Below are 25339 nucleotides of genomic sequence, written 5' to 3'. Positions count from 1 at the left end.
ACCCCACATAAAACAGAGACCCAGCACTCCCCTCCTGGAATATGTGACTTCTGTTTCTCATCAGAGGACCTCATGGTGTAAGCAGCCTGGAGCTCTGTTACTCTGTCCCCAGATATTAGTAACATGGACCGTCATACACAACCCACATCTTCTGTAGGCGAAGCAGAGCCTGGAGCCGTGATACATGTTCCCGTGTAGAGTGTATGTACACTCAGTGCATGTCTCTACAGACACAACATTTCACTTTCAATTATTAAAACCTTTATAGGGGCCCATATATATTCTATCTATCTATCTATCTGTCCATCCGTCCATCCATCCATCTATCTATCTATCTATCTATCTATCTATCTATCTATCTATCTATCATCTATCTATCTATCTATCTATCTATCTATCTATCTATCTATCTATCTATCTATCTATCTATCTATCTTCTATTTATACTGTGCTGGCAGTGACATATTTTGGGAATTGTGTTGTTCTTATAGAAACAGTTTGTAGGGGGTTGTACTGTGCTGATAGTGACAGCTATGTAACAATTTATTTGGTACTGGTATCTTTAGGGAATTTTATTGTTCTTATGGAAAAAGATTGTGGCAAGTTGAACTCTGCTGACAGTGACACAGCGTGTAATCACCACCGGCGTGCTTCCTGTCCAGCCCCTCCCACAAGGGCCATTCCCTGTCCTGATGCTCAGTGTATGGGGGACCCGAGTTTGGTGACACAAATAACAGATCTACAACTTGATGTTTATATAAAGAGGAAACCAAGTTTATAAATAGAATCCTCCATTAGGCTCTATATTGGGCCACAAGATCAACAAGTGCGAAAGCTGGAACTGCCAGGCTGCTGTCATCCCAGCCAATCTCCTACATTAAGACTCTCTAAACTCTCTAACCCCCCCTCCCCGGTCACATCAAGCTCGACTTTGAAATTGCGTGACTTACAGTGAAGTCGCACGATTTCAAAGTCGGGGGAGCCGCCAATTTCAGGTGCGATTGGCAAGACATCTGACACAGAGGTCTATGCAAATCACACCAAAAGTAGTGCATGGACTACTTTAGAAATTGGTGCGGCTCCGACCAAGTTGGAACCGCACCGATGTGACCAATTGCAGACAATAGGGTGGGACTTGGCATGCGATTTGCAAGTCACATGGCATGGAAATCGCATGCCAAATCACACCTGATGTGACCGGGGGGTAAGCAAAGGGCCAGTTGACTGTCCTCCCGACCTTAGGGGGGCCAGACTGTGACCAGCAGGAACAGATAATACCCCAACATCAGTGGGAGCAAACAGTGCACAGGGATGTTCAATGTATATCCCTGACGCACGAGACATGTAGTTCCGGGCGCCAGGTAGGTCGTTTTTTTTTTTTTACCTTTAGCCCTGTTGCGGGCAAGCAACCGGGCTCATCTTTTAGTCCTCCTGCACACGGGACGTTTTTACAGCGGCTGGTTTTGGCTTTTGATGTTTTTTTTTCTACAGCCAGTAAACCCCCCAGCATGTTATCCTATGTGTCCATACACACACAGACTGGAATCAACGATTTTTGGCAGGAAAAAAAACCAGAACTAGTGGGTTTCTAAAGGAGTTTTTAGCTGTAAAAACACTCTAATGCTGAAAAACGCGGTAACGCACGGCAAACCAGTGTTTTTGGACTTTTTTTTTCTGGTCAAAAAAATGCAAAATGTGGAAAATGTAGCTAAACGTGGCAAAACGCCACTAAACACTAATACAAAAATGCTAAAAAACTCTGAAAAACTCATGTTTTTAACGTGACTTTACACAGCTAACATTACCAGCGTTATTAAAACGCCCCATTGTTGGTGTCATTGGTAGGAATTGTGCCGTCTTTGATGTCGTTAGGAGGAATTATGCCCAAAGCTGGTGTCATTGGGAGGAACTGTGCCCCATTGTTGGTGTAAGTGGTAGGAATTGTACCCCATTGTTGGTATGATTGGTAGGAATTGTGCTCTATCTTTCATGTTGTTAGGAAGAATTATGCCCCAACGTTGGTGTCATTAGTAGGAATTGTGCCCTGTCTTGGATGTCATTGGTAGGAATTATGCCCCATCACTGGTGTCATTGGGAGGAACTGCACCCCATTGTTGGTGTCATTGGAAGAAATTGTGCCCTATCTTTGATGTTGTTAGGAAGAATTATGCCCCAACGTTTTTGTCATTGGGAGGAACTGTGCCCCATCGTTGCTGTCATTGGTAGGAATTGTGCCCCATTGTTGGTATGATTGGTAGGAATTGTGCTCTATCTTTTATGTTGTTCGGAAGAATTATGCCCCAATGTTGGTGTCATTGGTAGGAATTGTGCCCTGTCTTTGATGTCATTGGTAGGAATTATGCCCCATCCCTGGTGTCATTGGGAGGAACTGCACCCCATTGTTGGTGTCATTGGAAGAAATTGTGCCCTGTCTTTGATGTCGTTAGGAGGAATTATGCCCCAAAGCTGGTGTCATTGGGAGGAACTGTGCCCTATTGTTGGTGTAATTGGTAGGAATTGTGCCCCATTGTTGGTGTCGTTGGTAGGAATTGTGACCTGTCTTTGATGCCATTGGGAGGAATTATGCCCCATTGTTGGTGTCATTGGTAGGAATTGTGCCCCATTGTTGGTGTCATTGGTAGGAATTGTGCCCTGTCTTTGATACCATTGGGAGGAATTATGCCCCATTGTTGGTGTCATTGGTAGGAATTGTGCCCCATTGTTGGTGTCATTGGTAGGAATTGTGCCTTGTCTTTGATGTCATTGGTAGGAATTATGCCCCATTGTTGGTGTCGTTGGTAGGAATTGTGACCTGTCTTTGATGCCATTGGGAGGAATTATGCCCCATTGTTGGTGTCATTGGTAGGAATTGTGCCCCATTGTTGGTGTCATTGGTAGGAATTGTGCCCTGTCTTTGATACCATTGGGAGGAATTATGCCCCATTGTTGGTGTCATTGGTAGGAATTGTGCCCCATTGTTGGTGTCATTGGTAGGAATTGTGCCTTGTCTTTGATGTCATTGGTAGGAATTATGCCCCATTGTCGGTGTCATTGGGAGGAACTGTGCCCCATTGTTGGTGTCATTGGAAGGAATTGTGCCCTATCTTTGATGTTGTTAGGAAGAATTATGCCCCAACGTGGTGTCATTGGGAGGAACTGTGCCTTATTGTTGGTGTCATTGGTAGGAATTGTGCTGCATTGTTGATGTCATTGGTAGGAATTGTGCCTTGTCTTTGATGTCATTGGTAGGAATTGTGTCCCATTGTTGGTGTCATTGGTATGAATTGTGCCCCATTGTTGGTGTCATTGGTAGGAATTGTGCCCTGTCTTTGATGTCATTGGTAGGAATTATGCCCCACCGCTGGTGTCATTGGGAGGAATTGCGCCCCATTGTTGTTGTCATTGGGAAAAATTGTGCTATCTTTGTTGTCGTTGGGAGGAATTGTGCCCCATCGTTGGTGGCAGTGGATGAAATAGTGCCCCAAGGGTCAGATAAAAGCAAGCAAAGGGCATCATCCGGCCCCCCGGGCTGCAGTTTAGAGAGCACTGTCCTAGACACTTGGATACAATTGTTTGGTTTTTGTTCCTAGCAATCATCTAATGAAGGATACTGTTTCTATACTTTGTTTCCTCTTTTGTTGTGTATGGATGATGCTCACAGCTGACTTTCATATACAGTATATGATTCATAGGGTGTCATAGCATGCAGCAGCTTCCACATTTTGGATTCAGCTGTTATGACTCTAATCTCCACAATTATTCATTCTTTTGCAAACAAAAAACAGAATTTATATCTGAAAATGAATTACTTGTCGGATGGACAGCGTGTCTCCGATTAGGTTTCTGGTAATGTCTGTGGAAACCTTACAGTAAAACTATAGGAAAACTTTTTTTTGTCATTTGGATAAAGTAAGGGAGGGTTATAACCCTGGCCAGATTATTTTTTTAGCCATCTGTGTCCCATTGGGGAGATTTCCCTTCACTTCCTGTCCCATAGCCAAAACAGGAAGTGAGAGGAAATCTCTGCAAATTATGGGGGACCCCCCAGGACACCAGAACTAGTGTCCACATTGGAAGATTTCCCCTCTATTACTTTTCTGGGGACAACCCACGATTTGGGATTTTCACTTACTTTCACTTTCAATGATAATGGTGAACATGACAAATAGAAAGGGGGAATCTCCGTAACGGGGGGGCACAGACACAAATAAAAGCTGTCAGGGGTTCTAATCCCTCTCCACTCCATTCAACACTAAAAAAGTTTTGCCTTTAGTTATACTTTAAAGTGTATGTTACTCTAAATATTCCTTTGTTTGTTGTTTTTTTATGTATGTGTTCCCATGTGTGTATTTTATAGATCACTGTCTCTATCATTTTCATGTACTTCTTCCATCTGAAGTACCTGGTTGATCCTGATGGTTACCTTTCTTTCTTGTTCTCAACTGATCACACAAAGCACAGAAGATTATCTGTATTAGTGTGGTCAGTTTTCATGCTTTGGCTGGCCATTCAGAGGCATAGGACATTGTACAGACACACAGCATGCCTTTGTTCTGCCACCACATCGCGCAGCCAATCACTGCATGCCACTGCCACACCCTTTCCCAATTACAGCCTGCCTCTTGAACGCCCCCTAACCCAATCATAGCCTGCCTCTTGAACACTTAAACACCCCCCCCAATCACAGTCTGCCTCTTGAACATCCCCCCCAATCACAGCTTGCCTTTTGAACACGTCCCCTCCTAATCACTGCCTGCCTCTTGAACACACCCCCTTCCAATCACTGCCTGCCTCTTGAACACACACCCTCCCAATCACTACCTGCCTCTTGAACACGCCCCCTCCCAATCACTACCTGCCTCTTGAACTTGCCCCCTCCCAATCACTACCTGCCTCTTGAACTCGCCCTCTCCCAATCACTACCTGCCTCTTGAACTCGCCCCCTCCCAATTACAGCCTGCCTCTGGAACACGCCAACTCTCAATCACAGCCTGCCTCTTGAACACGCCCCCTACCAATCACAGCCTGCCTCTTGAACATGCCCCCTCCCAATCACAGCCTGCCTCTTAAACTTGCTCCCTCCCAATCACAGCCTGCCTGCCTCTTGAACACACCCCCTCCCTCCCTTTATAGAGTGTAGATGGGTGTAGGGTGTCTGTATAGGGCGTGTGTTGGTTCATACAGTGTAGAGGAGTGTAGGGTGTCTGTGTAGGGTGTCTGTATAGGGCGTGTGTTGGTTCATACAGTGTAGAGGAGTGTAGGGTGTCTGTATAGGTCGTGTGTTGGATCATACAGTGTAGAGGAGTGTAGGGTGTCTATAGGGCGTGTGTTGGTTCTTACAGTGTAGAGGAGTGTAGGGTGTCTGTATAGGGCGTGTGTTGGTTCATAAAGTGTAGAGGAGTGTAGGGTGTCTGTATAGGGCGTGTGTTGGATCATACAGTGTAGAGGAGTGTAGGGTGTCTGTATAGGGCGTGTGTTGGTTCATACAGTGTAGATGAGTGTAGGGTGTCTGTATAGGGCGTGTGTTGGTTCATACAGTGTAGAGGAGTGTAGGGTGTCTGTATAGAGCGTGTGTTGGTTCATACAGTGTAGATGGGTGTAGGGTGTCTGTATAGGGCGTGTGTTGGTTCATACAGTGTAGAGGAGTGTAGGGTGTCTGTATAGGGCGTGTGTTGGATCATACAGTGTAGATGAGTGTAGGGTGTCTATAGGGCGTGTGTTGGTTCATACAGTGTAGATGAGTGTAGGGTGTCTGTATAGGGCGTGTGTTGGTTCATACAGTGTAGATGAGTGTAGGGTGTCTGTATAGGGCGTGTGTTGGTTCATACAGTGTAGAGGAGTGTAGGGTGTCTGTATAGGATGTGTGTTGGTTCATACAGTGTAGATGAGTGTAGGATGTCTGTATAGGGTGTGTGTTGGTTCATACAGTGTAGATGGGTATAGGGTGTCTGTATAGGGTGTGTGTTGGATCATACAGTGTAGATGAGTGTAGGGTGTCTGTATAGGATGTGTGTTGGTTCATACAGTGTAGATGAGTGTAGGGTGTCTGTATAGGGTGTGCGTTGGTTCATACAGTGTAGACGGGTGTAGGGTGTCCGTATAGGGCGTGTGTTGGTTCATACAGTGTAGAGGAGTGTAGGGTGTCTGTATAGGATGTGTGTTGGTTCATACAGTGTAGATGAGTGTAGGATGTCTGTATAGGGTGTGTGTTGGTTCATACAGTGTAGATGGGTGTAGGGTGTCTGTATAGGGTGTGTGTTGGATCATACAGTGTAGATGAGTGTAGGATAGCTGTATAGGGCGTGTGTTGGTTCATACAGTGTAGAGGAGTGTAGGGTGTCCGTATAGGGCGTGTGTTGGTTCATACAGTGTAGAGGAGTGTAGGGTGTCTGTATAGGATGTGTGTTGGTTCATACAGTGTAGATGAGTGTAGGGTGTCTGTATAGGGTGTGCGTTGGTTCATACAGTGTAGACGGGTGTAGGGTGTCCGTATAGGGCGTGTGTTGGTTCATACAGTGTAGAGGAGTGTAGGGTGTCTGTATAGTGTGTGTGTTGGTTCATACAGTGTAGATGGGTGTAGGGTGTCTATATAGGGTGTGTGTTGGTTCATACAGTGTAGATGAGTGTAGGGTGTCTGTATAGGGTGTGTGTTGGATCATACAGTGTAGATGAGTGTAGGGTGTCTGTATAGGGTGTGTGTTTGATCATACAGTATAGAGGAGTGTAGGGTGGCTGTATAGGGCGTGTGTTGGATCATACAGTGTAGAGGAGTGTAGGGTGTCTATAGGGCGTGTGTTGGTTCATACAGTGTAGATGGGTGTAGGGTGTCCGTATAGGGCGTGTGTTGGTTCATACAATGTAGATGGGTGTAGGGTGTCTGTATAGGATGTGTGTTGGTTCATAAGTGTAGATGAGTGTAGGGTGTCTGTATAGGGTGTGCGTTGGTTCATACAGTGTAGACGGGTGTAGGGTGTCCGTATAGGGCGTGTGTTGGTTCATACAGTGTAGAGGAGTGTAGGGTGTCTGTATAGGATGTGTGTTGGTTCATACAGTGTAGATGAGTGTAGGATGTCTGTATAGGGTGTGTGTTGGTTCATACAGTGTAGATGGGTGTAGGGTGTCTGTATAGGGTGTGTGTTGGATCATACAGTGTAGATGAGTGTAGGGTGTCTGTATAGGGTGTGTGTTGGATCATACAGTGTAGATGAGTGTAGGGTGTCTGTATAGGGTGTGTGTTGGATCATACAGTGTAGATGAGTGTAGGGTGTCTGTATAGGGTGTGTGTTGGATCATACAGTGTAGATGGGTGTAGGATAGCTGTTTAGGGCGTGTGTTGGATCATACAGTGTAGAGGAGTGTAGGGTGTCTATAGGGCGTGTGTTGGTTCATACAGTGTAGATGGGTGTAGGGTGTCCGTATAGGGCGTGTGTTGGTTCATACAGTGTAGATGGGTGTAGGGTGGCTGTATAGGGCGTGTGTTGGTTCATACCGTGTAGATGAGTGTAGGGTGGCTGTATAGGGTGTGTGTTGGTTCATACAGTGTAGATGGGTGTAGGGTGTCTGTATAGGGCGTGTGTTGGTTCATACAGTGTAGATGGGTGTAGGGTGTCTGTATAGGGCGTGTGTTGGTTCATACAGTGTAGATGGGTGTAGGGTGTCTGTATAGGGTGTGTGTTGGTTCATACAGTGTAGATGGGTGTAGGGTGTCTGTATAAGGTGTGTGTTGGTTCATACAGTGTAGATATTGATTGTGTGTCTGAATTATCTCTTGCATGGCAGCCGATGCTGTCCTTGGCCGATGCGGTGTCATTGTGCCTCTACTCGCCTCTCTTGCCCATATATAGATTTGTTAACGCTCTCCAAGTATTCATTTGCCTCCCTGAGTCTTCTATTGTTTTCCTGTTAACAGCTGATCCCTTTCCCCTTCCTCTTCCTCTCAGCCTGGCACTCCGGAAAACTTTTCAATAAGTAGTTTCTGCTTCTCAGCTGTAATGTACACACAGACGCCGGAAATGTTCTGCTCGGGGGTCCTCGGTGACCCTGTCCTGTCCAGACGTTGCAGTGGGGACCGCCTGTGGAGGGCAATGCCAGCTGCAGTATAAAGCAAGGACCAGCAGTGACTGGCTCACGGGTAGCACTCATGTACAATTCAGGGGCCAGAAAATCCAGTCTACAGCCCAAGGGGTGACAGTCGACCTTAAAGCAGTATTAATCCCATCAGCACATATGTTGAACACAGCCCTCTGATCTGCTTTTCACAGGTAAATGCTGTTCTGTGATCTCCACCTTAAACTGTCTCCCTGCCGCGCACTGACTTTCTGCAAAACTCAGGATACTTAGTCCTATGTCTTTTTGTTTGTTTGTGGTGATTGGTTTTCACCGCCTTTGCCTTTCTGGGATCAGAGAATGAATCATCTTTTATGACCCTAACCTGTGTGCGTGTGACTGATCTGGTTTTTGAATAACATCCCCCAAATTCATGTGATCATTATCAGTTCCTAATTGGGGTTGAGAAGAGTTGCTCATTTGATCATCTCCCTATAAATTTAGACCAGCTTATGAGGGAATTGTCCCTAGTATGTGTATGTATGAATGTGAGTTAGGGACCTTAGATTGTACGCCCCTTGAGGGTTAGGGACTGATGTGAATGTACAATATATATGTAAAGTGCTGCGTAAATTGACGGCGCTATATAAGTACCTGAAATAAATAAATAAATGTCACAGATGGGGGGGGGGGTTCATTCTCGGGGGGCATTTTCTGATGGAGTGTAAAGCAGCAGTTGAACTAAAGCAGGATAACTCAAGCAGCAAGAAGATCCAACAAAGACTTCTACTGCACGCTGGATGGACTGCAAGCAAACACCATGGGAAACATCTCCTACAAGTCTGAGTCCCACTCCGTGTACCTTTTAATATGTCCCCTCTACTCCTCCTTTTCATATTACTATCCTCTGTTCCCAAAATATCCTTTTACCCCTCTGCTCCACCCCAGAGCTTATACATCTCACCCTCACTGCTACCATCTCCCTACTACTGCTCTCATCACCTCCTGCTGATACTCGTCTTCAAACACTTATCCCTCCAAGCAGCAAACAATTACCCGCAGAAATCTTCAAAACTTTAACCCTTCTCTTTTCCGATCTGTAAATGACCAACTCTATGACGGAATCTCTCCCCTGTCCTGCCCTGACATGGCCACTGCTGTCTACAACAGTTTGCTTTCATGCACATTAGACTCACTTGCTCCTCTAACAACACGAAGCAGCAGGCCACGACCATTACAACCTTGGCAGACTGACGACACCAGAACTCTTAGTCGTGCACTGGAGCGATTGTGGCGTAAAACCAAATCCCCTATATAAATCTGCTTTCTTCACATACAATTCCTCCCTCCATGCTGCCAAACAAGCCTACTCTGTCACTCTCATCAACAGCTTGTCATCCAGTCTTCGTCGTCTCTTCTCTACTTTTAACTCTCTACTTTCTCCACCTCCACCCAGTACCTCACTCACTGCTCACAAGATTGCAAATCATTTCAAAAACAAGATTGACGCAATTCGTAGGGACATCGCCACTGCACAGACATCCACCCCACTTAGCATACCTTATACTAAACTATACTAAACCTCCCTCTACACTCTCCTCTTTTGACCTTGCTACTGCCGAAGAGGTCACTAAGGTCTTCTCAGAAGCCCGTCTCACCACCTGCCCCCTGGATCCTGTCCCCTCACAACTACTACAGTCACCCTCTTCTTCCATCTTATGCTCCCTCACTCACATCTTCAATCTCTCCCTCTCTACTGGTGCCTTCCCCTCCCCTCTAAAGCATGCACACATCACTCCCATACTTGAAAAGCCCTCCCTGGACCTCACCAACCTGAACAACCTAAGACCCATCTCCCTGCTGCCATTTGCATCTAAACTCAGAATGCTTAGTCTACAATCGCCTGAGCTCCCACCTCACTGATAACAACCTTCTTGACCCTTTACAGTCTGGCTTTCGCCCTCTACACTCCACTGAAACCGCCCTACTAAAACTCACTAATGCTCTACTAACAGCTAAAACCATTGGCCACTACTCTGTACTCATCCCAACCAATGGCCACTACTCCGTACTCATCCCAACCAATGGCCACTACTCCGTACTCATCCCAACCAATGGCCACTACTCCGTACTCATGCCAACCAATGGCCACTACTCCATACTCATGCCAACCAATGGCCACTACTCCGTACTCATGCCAACCAATGGCCACTACTCCGTACTCATGCCAACCAATGGCCACTACTCCGTACTCATGCCAACCAATGGCCACTACTCCGTACTCATCCCAACCAATGGCCACCACTCCGTACTCATCCCAACCAATGGCCACTACTCCGTACTCATGCCAACCAATGGCCACTACTCCGTACTCATGCCAACCAATGGCCACTACTCCGTACTCATGCCAACCAATGGCCACTACTCCGTACTCATGCCAACCAATGGCCACTACTCCGTACTCATCCCAACCAATGGCCACCACTCCGTACTCATCCCAACCAATGGCCACTACTCCGTACTCATCCCAACCAATGGCCACTACTCCGTACTCTTACTACTTGACCTCTCTGTGGCTTTTGATATGGTTGACCATCCCCTTCTGCTCAAAAAACTCCACTCTCTTGGCCTCCGAGACTCTGCTCTTTCCTGGTTCTCCTCCTACCTATCGCAGTGCTCCTTCGGTGCTACCTATAACTATTCCCTCCAACAACAATAGATCCCCCTGCAGCCAGCAACAATAAACCCTGCTGCACACTCCTGGAGGTGCCAGAACTGTGTTTCTCCACGTTCCCACTGAAAAAAAGCCCTGAGGGTGCAGTCCCATAGATTGTAGTCCCATGCCAATAGTATGTAGTCCCATGCTGGTAATATGTCGTCTCGCATGGATAATATGCAATCCCACACTACTAGTTTGCAGTCCTGTGTAACCCTGTGCCTACAGCATGTAGTCCCACTCTACTAACATATACCTGTGATCTATAAAATTAAAAGCATTCACAGTGTGCAGCAAGAAGTGTGTGGATGAATGATATCACCTATAAATCAAACAATTTAAAATACTAAATCAACAATAAAATAATAAATCAAGAATGAATAATAAAATATCAATAAAATAATAAATCAAGAATGAATAATAAAATATCAATAAAATAATAAATCAAAATGAATAATAAATCAACAAAAGAATAATAAATCAAAAATAAAATATTAAATCAACAATGAATAATAAAGCAACAGCAAAATAATAAATCAACAATGAATAATAAATCATCAATGAAATAATAAATCAACAATGAATAATAAAGCAGCAATAAAAATAATAAAGCAACAATGAAATAATAAATTAACAATAAAATAACAAATCATCAATAAGATCTCTGGCAGGATCAACAGGTATTTTGAATGGGCAGCACAGTGGCGAAATGGTCAGCACTTCTGTCTGGCAGTACTAGGGTCGTTGGTTCAAATCCCAACCACAGCACCACCTGCCTGGAGTTTGCATGTTCTCCCTGTGCCTGCGTGGGTTTCCTCTGGGTACTCCGGTTTCCTCCCACACTCCAAAGACATGCTGGTAGGTGAATTGGCTCCTGTCTAAATTGGCCCTTGTATGTGTATGTATGACTGTGAGTTAGGGACCTTAGATTGTATGCTCCTTGAGGGTTAGGGACTGATGTGACTGTACAATATGTACGTAAAGCACTGTGTAAATTGATAGCGCTATATAAGTACTTGAAATAAAACAATAATAAATCAACAATTGAATAATAAATCTGCAGCATCAAAAGTGTCCAACTTCCAGGAAATAATTCTCGTGTAAAGCAATGCCTCGCTAAATCAAAAATCAATACTGAAGGATATAGACCCAAGCCTTGTGCCAATAGCATGCTGTGCAGAGATCCCAATGTGCAGAGATCCCAATGCGCAGAGATCCCAATGTGCAGAGATCCCAATGTGCAGAGATCCCAATGCCAGAATGTCTTCATTCAGGAAAGAATATTATCTCTGTATTCCTCCTATGAGATTGTATCTGAGGTGGGAATGTGGCCCGCGGTTTCACACCTAATGCATCGTTTAATCCTTTTTATTCCAGGAATGTTCTCTGTCTGGAAGTGTTTTTCCTTCTTGTTTTTCCTTGTAAATTGTCATGTTCTGCACTGGGGGTGGCGGGCTGTTTATGGAGGTGCTCTGAAGGATACGGAGTGCTTCCATGTGTACAATCTAACAATACTGGTCTGCGATTACAAACATCAATTCAATACATACGTGTAAGGGCAGCATTCGACTTCCTAGGACATGGGTTACCAGGTAACCCGGGAATTGGACCCGTATGAGCCGATAACAAGAACTTTGTACAGTCTGAGAACTGGAAACATCTTAATTGTCTAATATGGGCCCCCGAAGCCGGCCATACACTGGTGGAGTTCTGAATGAATGTTAATATGAACAATGGTATGACAATTCTCATCAGTATGTCCGATGGCATGACAGATATCGCTGAAAGTACTTTAAAAAAAGGTTGCTTTTAAGCTGATAGTATGTAGTCCTATGATAATAGTATGTAGTCCCACAATGATAGTATGTTGTCCCATGATAATAGTATATTGTCCCATTATGATAGTATGTAGTCCCATAATGATAGTATGTAGTCCCATGATGATAGCACGTTGTCCCATGATGTTAGTATGTTGTCCCATGCCAATAGTACATAGTCCCGTGCTGACAGTGTGTTGTCCTATGCCAATAGTATGTAGTCCCATTATGATAGTATGTAGTCCCACACTATTAGCATTCAGTTGCACGATGATAGTATGTAGTCCCATGCTGATGGTGTGTGGCACCACGTCAATACTCTTTAGTCCCATGCTGATAGTATGTTGTCCTATGTCAATACTATGTAGTCCCAAGTCAATAGTGTGTTGTCCCATCCTGATAGTATGTTGCCCCATGATGATAATATGTAGTCCCATGATGGTAGTATGTAGTCCCACACTACTAGCATTCAGTTCCATGCTGATAGTATGTAGTCCCATACTGATGGTGTGTAGTTCAACCTCAATACTATGTAGTCCCATGCTGACAGTATGTAGTCCTATGCCAATAGTATGTAGTCCCACACCAATAGTATGTTGACCTATGATGATAATACAGGTGAAACATGATTGTGATTCCTACTGAACCAGACTGAGAGACCATTTAAAGGCTCAGGAACCCTTTGCAGGTGTTATGGCTTAATTATCTGATTAGAATGGGACACTTTGAGCCGAGAATATTGCACCTTTTCACAATATTCTCATTTTCTGAGATTGTGGATTTGGGGTTTTCATGAGCTGTAAGCCATAATCATCACAATGATGACAAATCACGGCTTGAACTATCTTGCTTTGCATGTAATGAGTCTATCTCATATATTAGTTTCACCTTTTAAGTTGCTGCACTGAAATAAATGAACTTTTGCACCATATTCTAATTTTTCGAGTTTCACTTGTATGTAGTTTCGTACCAATAGTATGTTGTCCCATGATGATAGTATGTAGTCTGTTACTGATAGTATGTAGTCCCATGCTGATAGTATGTAGTCCCATGTGGTTTTATGTAGGCCCATGCTTATAGTATGGTGTTCCATGCTGATTGAATGTAGTCCCATGCCAACAGTATGTAGTCCCAACAGTGATTGTATGTAGTCCCATGCTGATTGTATGTAGTCCCATGCAAACAGTATGTAGTCCTACGCCAACAATATGTAGTCCCATGTCGATTGTATGTAGTTCCATCCCAGTAGTATGCAGTTTCACACCAATAGTGTGCAATTCCATGTCGATAGTATGTAGTTCTGCGCTACTGGCATGCAGTCCCATGCCGATATCACCCCAATGGGAGATAGATGACAAAAAATTAGTACCGGGTGTTATAGGGAGGCCGGTACGCCGCTCATGGCATGTTGTTCTGGCGGGTTCGAGTCCCCATCACACGGCTCATTGATCTGACTGTCGGTCCTTGTTGCTGTGTTGTGGATTCTCCCTCCACCTCAGAGCTGCTCTTCCCTGCCTCAGTGTACGTTTGCATGTTATTCATCTAATACATTTTGATACTTTTCTGATCCAGCACCTTGCCGCCTTTGTTTCCCTTTAAATAATGACAGGGGTTATAACCCTGCCTTACTCCATCCAAACTGAAAACCCCCCAAACTTTTCCTTTGATTCTTCTTTAGTCTCACCCATCATGAACTTAAAGCCGAAGTTTAATCCCCGTTTTCCCGTCATCAGCATTCGAATGACATGTTTAAATCAAAGTGGTTCTAAAAGCAGAAGTTTTGTTTTTACCTTAAAGTGCTATTTAAAAAAAAAAAAACAAGCATGTTATACTGAGCTGCTCTGTGTAGTGGTTATGCACAGAGCAGCCCCAATCCTCTTCTTCTCGGGTCCCCCGCTGGCACTCCTGGCTCCTCTCCCCTGCTGAGTGCTGCTTGCTCTGGGGGCACTCATGCATGCTCGCTCCTGAGCCATCTTTGTGTGTCTATAAGGGTATGCTCCCTTCTTACTGGCTGTGATTACCAACAGCAGGAGCCAATGTCATCCACTGCTGTGTCTCAGCCTATGAGGATGGAGAGACCTGGGAGAGCCACTACTCTCGTGCACATAGTTGGCTTTGGTAAGTTGGTGCTCCTGGTTCCCCACCTAGTCCCCCCCTTCCCATAGTAAGCCACTTGCTATGGGGGTTCTCATGTGACCTTGCTCTCAAGCCAGCTCTGTGTGTCCTTAAGACACATAGACTACCAACAGCAGGAGCCAATGGCATCCACTGCTGTGTCTCAGCCTATGAGGATGGAGAGACCTTGGAGAGCCACTACTCTCATGCACATAGTTGGCTTGGGTAAGTTGGTGCTCCTGGTTCCCCACCTAGTGCCCCCCTCCCATAGTAAGCCACTTGCTATGGGGGTTCTTGTGTGACCTTGCTCCCAAGGTCCTTAAGACACATAGATTACCAACAGCAGGAGCCAATGGCATCCACTGCTGTGTCTCAGCCTATGAGGATGGAGAGACCTGGGAGAGCCACTACTCTTGTGCACATAGTTGGCTTGGGTAAGTTGGTGCTCCTGGTTCCCCACCTAGTCCCCCCCACTTGCTATGGGGGTTCTTGTGGAACCTTGCTCCCAAGTCAGCTCTGTGTGTCCATAAGACACATAGAGCGCAGCTTGGCCCCGCCCCCAGTTCCCTCCTCCCTGGGTGTGATTGACAGTAGCAGGAACCAATGGCTCCCAGTACTGTCCCTGAACCAATGAGGAGGGAGAGAGTCGGGAGAGCATCTGCTCTCATGCACATCGCTGGATCGAGATCGGGCTCTGGTAAGTATTAGGGGGGCTGGGGGGAGCTGCACACTGAAGTCTTTTTACCATTGAATGCATAAAGGTAAAAAACCTTCAGCCTATAGAACCACTTCATAAATTCTCTGCATTCAGGTTGAAAACCTTCTGCAAGCAGCTCCCTTCCAGCTCCCTTATAGGAGAGCAGAGGCTCTCCTGGCTCTCTCCCTGCTCATTGGCTCAGAGACAGTACTGGAAGCCATTGATTCCTGCTGTTGTCAATCACAGCCACGGAGGAGGGAACTGGGGGCGGGGCCAAGCTGCGCTCTATGTGTCTTATGGACACACAGAGCTAGCTTGAGAGCAAGGTCACACGAGAACCCCCATAGCAAGTGGCTTGCAATGGGGGGGACTCGGTGGGGTGGAGGGGGAACCAGGAGCACTGGCGGAGGACCCAAGAGGAGGAGGATTGGGGCTGCTCTGTGCAAAACCATTGATTCTCTGTGCTTCTCTATGCAGTGTAGGCAGATCATGGCAGGTGGGGGGATAGGCAGCAGGTTGCTGTACAAAACCTAAAAGACTAAGACATAATTGTAGAACCGAGACATCACTCAAAGAAAAGAAAACAAATTGGGACTCGAGTATTATAGACAAAAATGACCATTTAACCCTTTCAGTGTGGGAGGAGCCTAATAAAGTGTATTTGATAATGTTTAGGGCTGCATTGGAAAAAGGCATTTCTTTCCAGTCTGATCACCGCCATATTTATTGAACCTGAACATCTGAGCCCGGGGTTCATATATGTGCGTTGCGGTATATTGCATGTGATTCGTACAGGAAGCCATTGGTTCCTGTTGTTGTCAATCACAGCCACGGAGGAGGGAACTGGGGGAGGGGCCAAGCTGCTCTCTATACACAGAACTAGCTTGAGAGCAAGGTCACATGAGAACCCCAATAGCAAGTGGCTTGCTATGAGGGGGACTCGGTGAGGGGGGAACCAGGAGGACCCAAGAGGAGTAGGATTGGGGCTGCATCACATTCCTGTGCAAATCATATGCGATTTGTGTGCGGTGCGATCGGAGTCGTACATTCTGTATGGCACAAATCGCACCCGCACCAAAAAGCTGCAGGACCCTTTTTTTGGTCCGCACTAGAATCGGATCGCATGGGTATTCACACCTATACGATCCGATTCTGCACATTGCACCGCGTTTTTCAGACCGCTTTCGGGGTGTTGTTAACATACGCACCAGTATGAACGAGGTGCGATTGTGATGCGGTGCAGAATTTGCACAGAAAACGCTGCAAATTCCGCACCGCATGAGTGTGAACCCGGGCTGAATGTGATTTAAGAGATTCCACGCGGGGAGTACAGTAAGCCCTGGTTCACACCGGATCTGAATTTGAAATTGTGCGACATCATTTGAAGTTGCACAATTTCAGTGGTTGGTTGGCAGTGCGACTTTGGGTGCGACTTCATAGACATCTGTGCGATGTCATAAATATCTATGCAGGTCGCACCCCAAATCGCAAAAAGTAGTGCAGGAACTGCTGTTCTAATCGGTACGACTCCAACAAAGTTAGAACAGTTCCATTACCAATCATTGGATGCGATTTGAACAGTCAAATCACATGAAAATTTGCATCAGTGTGAACCAGGGCATATTATGAATGATGCAGAGAATTATGGGAAATCTTCAGACTCTCATTCCCTCAGGACTTCATGTACCTGGCAGGCAGCTGTGCGATTACGATGTACCTCTCTACATGAAGAATCCTAGGATTTGCTGAATCTTTGGGGTTTATTTACTAAAGCTGGAGAGTCCAAAATCAGACTCCCTTCTGCATAGAAACCAATCAGCTTCCAGGTTTCATTGCCAAAGCTTCATTGAACAAGCTGAGGTTAGAAGCTGATTGGTTTCTATGCAGAAGGGAGTCTGATTTTGGACTCTCCAGCTTTAGTAAATAAACCCCTTTATGTCAGACGCAGCGACTGTTCCTCTAATGTCTGTTGTCTGTCATTATCTAGGTGTAAAGAAGAGAACCAAAGTCATCAAAAACAATCCGAACCCCATCTGGAATGAGGTGAGTCCAGCGCTGGCTGCTATTCTCAGCACACATCTATTTCCATGTGATTTGTCTAAATACATTCCCTGGTCATGGCTCCCGCCCACGGAATGAACATGTCACTTCTACATACATCACATTCAAGGCTCAGTCCATCATTTGCAACAAAAAAAGTAATAAATACTGAAGGATCTTGTGATCAAGGAGAGTTATTCCATCAGTGCAGTCCTTCGGCTCCGGAGATCAGTACAGTCCTTCGGCTCCATCAGTACAGTCCTTAGGCTCCGGAGATCAGTACAGTCCTTAGGCTCCATCAGTGCAGTGCTTAGGCTCCATCAGTACAGTCCTTAGGCTCCATCAGTGCAGTGCTTAGGCTCCATCAGTACAGTCCTTAGGCTCCATCAGTACAGTCCTTAGGCTCCATAAGTGCAGTGCTTAGGCTCCATCAGTGCAGTCCTTAGGCTCCGGGGATCAGTACAGTGCTTAGGCTCCATGATTGCAGTCCTTAGGCTCCGGAGATCATTGCAGTGCTTAGGCTCTATCAGTGCAGTGCTTAGGCTCTCAGTGCAGTGCTTAGGCTCCATCAGTGCAGTGCTTAGGCTCCATCGGTGCAGTCCTTAGGCTCCATCAGTGCAGTCCTTAGGCTCCATCAGTGCAGTCCTTAAGCTCCATCAGTGCAGTGCTTAGGCTCCATCGGTGCAGTCCTTAGGCTCCATCGGTGCAGTCCTTAGGCTCTATCAGTGCAGTGCTTAGGCTCCATCAGTGCAGTGCTTAGGCTCCATCAGTACAGTCCTAAGGTCCATCAGTACAGTCCTTAGACTCCATCAGTGTAGTCCTTAGACTCCATCAGTACAGTCCTTAGGCTCCATCAGTACAGTCATTAGGCTCCATCAGTACAGTCCTCAGGCTCCATCAGTACAGTCCTTAGGCTCCATCAGTACAGTCCTTAGGTTCCATCAGTACAGTCATTAGGCTCCATCAGTACAGTCCTTAGACTCCATCAGTACAGTCCTTAGGTTCCATCAGTGCAGTGCTTAGTCTCCATCAGTACAGTCCTAAGGTCCATCAGTACAGTCCTCAGGCTCCATCAGTACAGTCCTTAGGCTCCATCAGTACAGTCCTTAGGTTCCATCAGTACAGTCATTAGGCTCCATCAGTACAGTCCTTAGACTCCATCAGTACAGTCCTTAGGTTCCATCAGTGCAGTGCTTAGTCTCCATCAGTACAGTCCTAAGGTCCATCAGTACAGTCCTCAGGCTCCATCAGTACAGTCCTTAGGCTCCATCAGTACAGTCCTTAGGTTCCATCAGTACAGTCATTAGGCTCCATCAGTACAGTCCTTAGACTCCATCAGTACAGTCCTTAGGTTCCATCAGTGCAGTGCTTAGTCTCCATCAGTACAGTCCTAAGGTCCATCAGTACAGTCATTAGGCTCCATCAGTGCAGTCCTTAGACACCATCAGTACAGTCCTTAGGTTCCATCAGTGCATAGGCATCCTGTAACTCCCAGTTTCCCCACCACCATACGCCCCTGCCATGTTTAGTGAGTTCTGCATGCCCATCTGCAGACCCGGGACCAGCATGGTGTGTGCCTTTGGGTAGAGGTAAGGGAGATCAGTGAACGTCCATTCGCAGATCACCCCTTCCTGCTAATTCTGGTGTCACTTTCCCCCAGACAGTATGGCTGGGGAACAATGTTCTCATTAAAGAGAACCAGTCACCAAAATAAAAATTACATAGGGGACATTTTTTCCCCTATGTAATGGAAAAATATTTTTAGTAAAAAAAAGTGTAATTACACCCAAGTACTTAAACCCCCCCCAAAAAAAATAATCAGCCTCTCCCACCCCCTTATACAGGCAAACATAAATGTAAGCATTGGGACGCCTACAAATGAAAACGTTGATTGTACTATAACAGTGACCTCCAAACTGTGGCCCATAGGCAGGATGTGGCCCTTTGCTTGCTTTTAACTGGCCCTTGGGGCGCTATTTCATCCACAGCCAACAATGGGGCATAATTCCCTCCACTGACACCAATAATGGGGCTCAACTCCTCCCAAAGATACCAACAATGGAGTACAATTCCTCCGAATGATACCAACAATGGAGTACAATTCCTCCCAATGACACCAACAATGGGGCACAATTCCTCCCAATGACACCAACAATGGGGCACAATTCCTCCCAATGACATCAACAATGGGGCCAATAACACCAATGGTGGCGCACATTTCCTCCCAGTGAATCCAACAATGGGGCATCATTCCTCCCACTGACACCAAAGAAGGGTCATGGTTTATTCCCACTGACACAGGACCTTCTCTACTTCCAATGACCACAATCCACCCCCCCTAAAGTCTGAGGGACAGTAAACTGGCCCTTTATTTAGAAGGTTTGGAGACCCCTGCACTACACGTTACACATCATCACACATGCTAAAGTGGGAGCAATAATTCTAGGCCCAATATTCACAGTCTGTATATGCAGTAAAGCATGCATGTTATACTACCTGTGGAACCTAAGGGGTTAATCCTCTGCATTGTGTAAAAATGCTGTTTGGTCCTGTCTTCTCTGATCTTCCCCTTCTTCCATTGTCCCCCTCTTATCTCCTGATAATACGTATCACGTGGAGTCACTCTGCACATGCTCAGTTTGGTGTGTATTGCTAGAGAGGTTTTTTTTTTTTTCTTGGGAGAGTGCATGTGATCAGCACAGGGTCAACCAGCACTGTCCAGACAGAGGTCAGGGGTTCTGCATCCTCCTAGAGCAGAAAAAAAACTCCTTCTACAAGCGTTAACCAGTGCTCTGCTAGACACTGATAGAAGTCACAAGACTGTTCTAACTGCTGATAAGAAAAGGTATTTAGCAGTTTATATTTACTAAAATAATTGCATTTCCATGTTGTGTGGGAGAGCAGATATAGTGAATGCGGGGTCCAAGGAAGAGAGGATATAGTGAATGGAGGGTCCGGAGGGACCAGATATAGTGAATGCAGGGTCCGGGGAGACCAGATATAGTGAATGCAGGGTCTGGGGAGACCAGATATAGTGAATGCAGGGTCTGGGGAGAGCGGATATAGTGAATGCAGGGTCCGGGGAGACCAGATATAGTGAATGCAGGGTCCGGGGAGACCAGATATAGTGAATGCAGGGTCTGAGGAGACCAGATATAGTGAATGCAGGGTCCGGGGAGAGCAGATATAGTGAATGCAGGGTCCGGGGAGAGCGGATATAGTGAATGCAGGGTCCATGGAGACCAGGTAAAGTGGATGCAGGGTCCGGGGAGACCAGATATAGTGAATGCCGGGTCCAGGGAGACAAGACATAGTGAACGCAGGGTCCAAGGAGACCAGATATAATGATTGCAGGGTCCAGGAAGAGTGGATATAGTGAATGCAGGGTCCGGGGAGACCAGATATAGTGAATGCAGGGTCCGGGGAGACCGGATATAGTGAATGCAGGGTCCGGGGAGACCAGATATAGTGAATGCAGGGTCTGGGGAGAGCGGATATAGTGAATGCAGGGTCCATGGAGACCAGGTAAAGTGGATGCAGGGTCCGGGGAGAGCGGATATAGTGAATGCAGGAAGAGTGGATATAGTGAATGCAGGGTCCGGGGAGACCAGATAAAGTGAATGCAGGGTCTGAGGAGACCAGATATAGTGAATGCAGGGTCCGGGGAGAGCAGATATAGTGAATGCAGGAAGAGTGGATATAGTGAATGCAGGGTCCGGGGAGACCAGATATAGTGAATGCAGGGTCCGGGGAGACCAGATATAGTGAATGCAGGGTCCGGGGAGACCAGATATAGTGAATGCAGGGTCCGGGGAGACCAGATAAAGTGAATGCAGGGTCTGAGGAGACCAGATATAGTGAATGCAGGGTCTGGGGAGACCAGATATAGTGAATGCAGGGTCCTGGGAGACCAGATATAGTGAATGCAGGGTCCTGGGAGACCAGATATAGTGAATGCAGGGTCCGGGGAGAGTGGATATAGTGAATGCAGGGTCCGGAGAGACCAGATATAGTGAATGCAGGGTCCGGGGAGAGCAGATATAGTGAGTGTGGGGTCTGGGGAGAGCAGATATAGTGAGTGTGGGGTCCCTGGAGACCGGATATAGTGAATGCAGGGTCCGGGGTTTAGTGACACTTTAATGTTAACGCATCCTTACACCCTACAGCACCGAGACAGTAACCTCTCCTGAAGCCACCTTATGGCAGTTGAGGGGACCCAGTGGCAGTTGTATGTTCTTCATATTTGTATTGTCCTATTACAGAACTGTACATTGTACATACAGATACTTGGGGTTCTTTCTACAGCAGCATGCTATTCATTATTCATTACATATTGCAAGAAAATTCCCAGAAAGCATTGCCCTGCCTGGTCCCTTTAACCCCTACTGCATTGTAAAACGTCTGTCACTGCAAGGACACAGAAAAAAAATGTTTCCTATGTGTCCCATGCACACTGCAATGCAGCATATGTACTGCAATAAAATGTGCTGCTGTACATTGTCATGAATGAAGTGTATGTTTTCTACACTACAAATAAAGTTTGTATCAGGGCCAGATCTAGACTGTCGGATGTAAGGGTGTGGTAAAAAATGTCAGCGGGGCAGAGGATGGGAGGTCAGCAGGACAGAAGGAAGGGGTCACTGCTGGAAGGGCAGAGGACAGGGGTCACTACTGGCAGGGCAGAAGAAAGGGGTCACTGCTTTCAGGGCAGAGGACAGGGGTCACCGCTGGCAGGGCAGAGGACAGGGGTCACTGCTGGCAGGGCAGAGGACAGGGGTCACTGCTGGCAGGGCAGAGGACAGGGGTCACTGCTGGCAGGGCAGAGGACAGGGGTCACTGCTGGCAGGGCAGAGGACAGGGGTCACTGCTGGCAGGGCAGAGGCGTGGGTTCACTGCTGGCAGGGCCGAGGAGTGGGTTCACTGCTGGCAGGGCAGAGGCGTGGGTTCACTGCTGGCAGGGCCGAGGCGTGGGTTCACTGCTGGCAGGGCCGAGGACAGGGGTCACTGCTGGCAGGGCAGAGGCGTGGGTTCACTGCTGGCAGGGCAGAGGCGTGGGTTCACTGCTGGCAGGGCCAAGGAGTGGGGTCACTGCTGGCAGGGCAGAGGACAGGGGTCACTGCTGGCAGGGCAGAGGACAGGGGTCACTGCTGGCAAGACAGAGGACAGGGGTCACTGCTGGCAGGGCAGAGGACAGGGGTCACTGCTGGCATGGCAGAGGAGTGGGGTCACTGCTGGCTGGGCCGAGGACAGGGGTCACTGCTGGCAGGGCCGAGGACAGGGGTCACTGCTGGCAGGGCAGAGGACAGGGGTCACTGCTGGCAGGGCCGAGGACAGGGGTCACTGCTGGCAGGGCAGAGGACAAGGGTCACTGCTGGCAGGGCAGAGGACAGGGGTCACTACTGGCAGGGCAGAGGACAGGGGTCACTGCTGGCAGGGCTGAGGACAGGGGTCACTGCTGGCAGGGCCGAGGACAGAGGCACAACTCCTTCTCCCGTCCCTGCACTGCACATAGCCTGGGCACAGGCAGCAGAGCTCCTCTCCATACAACACGTACCTGAGAACAGTATAATGTCAGTCGTCAAGGACGGTATAGTGTGAGGCTGGGGCAAACTAGGGTTATAAAGTATCAGATTAGGGCAGCATAGTGGCAGGTTAGGGTTGGATTTTGGGGGGACACAACTAAAATCAGGGGGGGGCATAGCCCAGACCCAGCACCCCCCTAGATCCGGCCATGGTTTGTAAAAAAAAAAGGGAGCCGTATGATGCCCACCCTCTTAGCTGGGAATGGAACTGCTGCTAAAGTGGTGAAGCTCTCCAGTAGCTCTCCATTCCCAAACAGATCAAGCCTCTTGATGTGCAGCCCTGTTCCTAAAAAGCCACGGACTGGTACGTCCATGAATCGGGGGTTGGGGACCTCTGCCCGATGTGATATAAAATACAGTTTAGCGAAGAAAGTGTAAAAAAAAATGAACCCACCTCAAAATTTTTTAAGCTCCCCCCCACCTCTACATATAAATTTAAGCTCTGTATCCGGGGCATCCATGCACAAAACCCCCAACTGCACTACAGATGTTACATACTGTTACCCACGCTGGAGTGGGAGCAATAATTCTTGGCCCGTTATTCATGGCTAACTCCAAACCTATAGCGGCTTTTAAAGTGTTGCCTTTGGAAAAATTTAAGGCTAAGGTCAAAGTTTCTCTCTATTTGAAGGCCATGGGAAATGATAAGGCTTGACATGTTGGGTATCTGTTTATTCGGTGCAGCCTCATCTTTCATTTATTATTTATTTTACCCAAAAACAATTGGGTGATATATAGTATTTGTGTGTCCTAAATTTACCTTTTAGTGGGTTTTTTTTACTAAAACTTTGTGTTTGTTAAACTTAAAAAAATTGACACTTCCACTATTTTATTCTCTCTAGGCCTAAAATGATTTTTTTTTAAATGTGTGCAAAAAACGCAAAAAACGTTTTTGTAGCACAAAAGTTAATGAATACCATTTTGTTAGCCAAGGTTCACATAATGGCCGGTTGATCTTTTCTGTCCGAGTCTGGTCAGCCACGGGTATCCGGTGACGCCAATTGAGACGAGGACTGCCTCTAGGGTTTGCATAGTAAGGATTTTTTCGGCGTACTTTCAGTTTCTCAGATCTCCGGACCTTCCTATCCTCCAATTATGGTAATGATTAATTAATCAGAGCTGACAGGAGAAGCTATAAAGGGCCTCGTATATATGGAAGTAACCTGACTTCTTGTAAAGAACGCTGGAGATCCATTACATGATACTCCAATGGCTTTTAAAGACCAGAATTATTATGGTAGATATTATCCACTTCATCTCACACACAGAAAAGCTTAGTCATGAGAAAACCGCTATGAACCATACCAGGGGCGGACTGACCATTTGGAAACTCGGGCACTGCCCGAGGGCCCGGGGTCAGTAGGGGGCCCCATGAGATGCCCCTGGTACCTTTTTCATAGGCTTTTTTGTTTGGGCAAGGACACAGGGGCCCCATGATCCTCTATTGCCCGGGGGCCCCATGAGTTGTCAGTCCGCCCCTGAACCATACATTATTCTTTATGATTTTGGAGATTTTTACACAACCCGGTACACCCTGGAGTCCTCAAGTTACAGGCTCAGGTCCACATCTGAAATGCTCCTCTCAATGTGAACTCAAGTGCAACTTGAACCAACAAAAGCAGCTTGATGATCTTCAAAACCGTAATCATTTATCTATAGCAGTGGTTCTTAACCTTTTTGGAGGTACTGAACCCCACCAGTTTCATATGCGCATTCACCGAACCCTTCTTAATTGGAAAAATAAAATATGATTTTTAAAATTCAAAACATAGGTATATATTTATACATAGGTGCACAAAATGAACAAAACCATTAAGAACAAAACCATTAAAACATGATTTTCACACAAAAACAAAATAATGAATATTTACCGCAAATCAGTGTGACTTCTGCTGTTGTCTTTCAGAGGCCAGTTCAGAAATGCGCAGCATTACCTTGGCAAGTGCCACTCTCATGTCATTTTCGCAACAAAGTCTGTTCCTTTTCTTCGTCTTTATGTCCAGCATCCTCGAAAAGGATTGCTCGCAAAGATATGTTGTAACAAACGGTATGAAAATTCATCCCCCATAGTAATTCATCCCCCATATAGTAATTCATCCCCCATATAGTAATTCATCCCCCATAGTAATTCATCCCCCATATAGTAATTCATCCCCCATAGTAATTCATCCCTCATAGTAATTCATCCCCCATATAGTAATTCATCCCCCATAGTAATTCATCCCCCCATATAGTAATTCATCCCCCATATAGTAATTCATCCCCCCTATAGTAATTCCTTCCCCATATAGTAATTCATCCCTCCTATAGTAATTCCTTCCCCATA

At 46.5% G+C, this 25339-nt stretch overlaps 1 protein-coding gene across 6 annotated transcripts in view; it reads left to right on the top strand.

Annotated features, from left to right (window-relative positions):
- Positions 1–25339, top strand: part of DYSF (dysferlin) — a 396353-nt gene that overhangs the window by 56424 nt on the left and 314590 nt on the right. For all 6 annotated transcript variants that reach the window (XM_089652230.1, XM_089652225.1, XM_089652229.1 and 3 more), the window contains exon 2: positions 17379–17434. In XM_089652230.1, coding sequence (XP_089508356.1) covers positions 17379–17434 — 56 coding nt within the window. The remainder of the gene's footprint in view (positions 1–17378; positions 17435–25339) is intronic.

The sequence above is a fragment of the Staurois parvus genome, unplaced genomic scaffold, assembly GCF_062004578.1.
Source record: "Staurois parvus isolate SC_StPar_1 unplaced genomic scaffold, SC_StPar_1.0 ptg000675l, whole genome shotgun sequence".
NCBI lineage: Eukaryota > Metazoa > Chordata > Amphibia > Anura > Ranidae > Staurois > Staurois parvus.
Note: the sequence above shows the minus strand (reverse complement) of the source record. Positions and strands in the feature narration are given on the sequence as shown.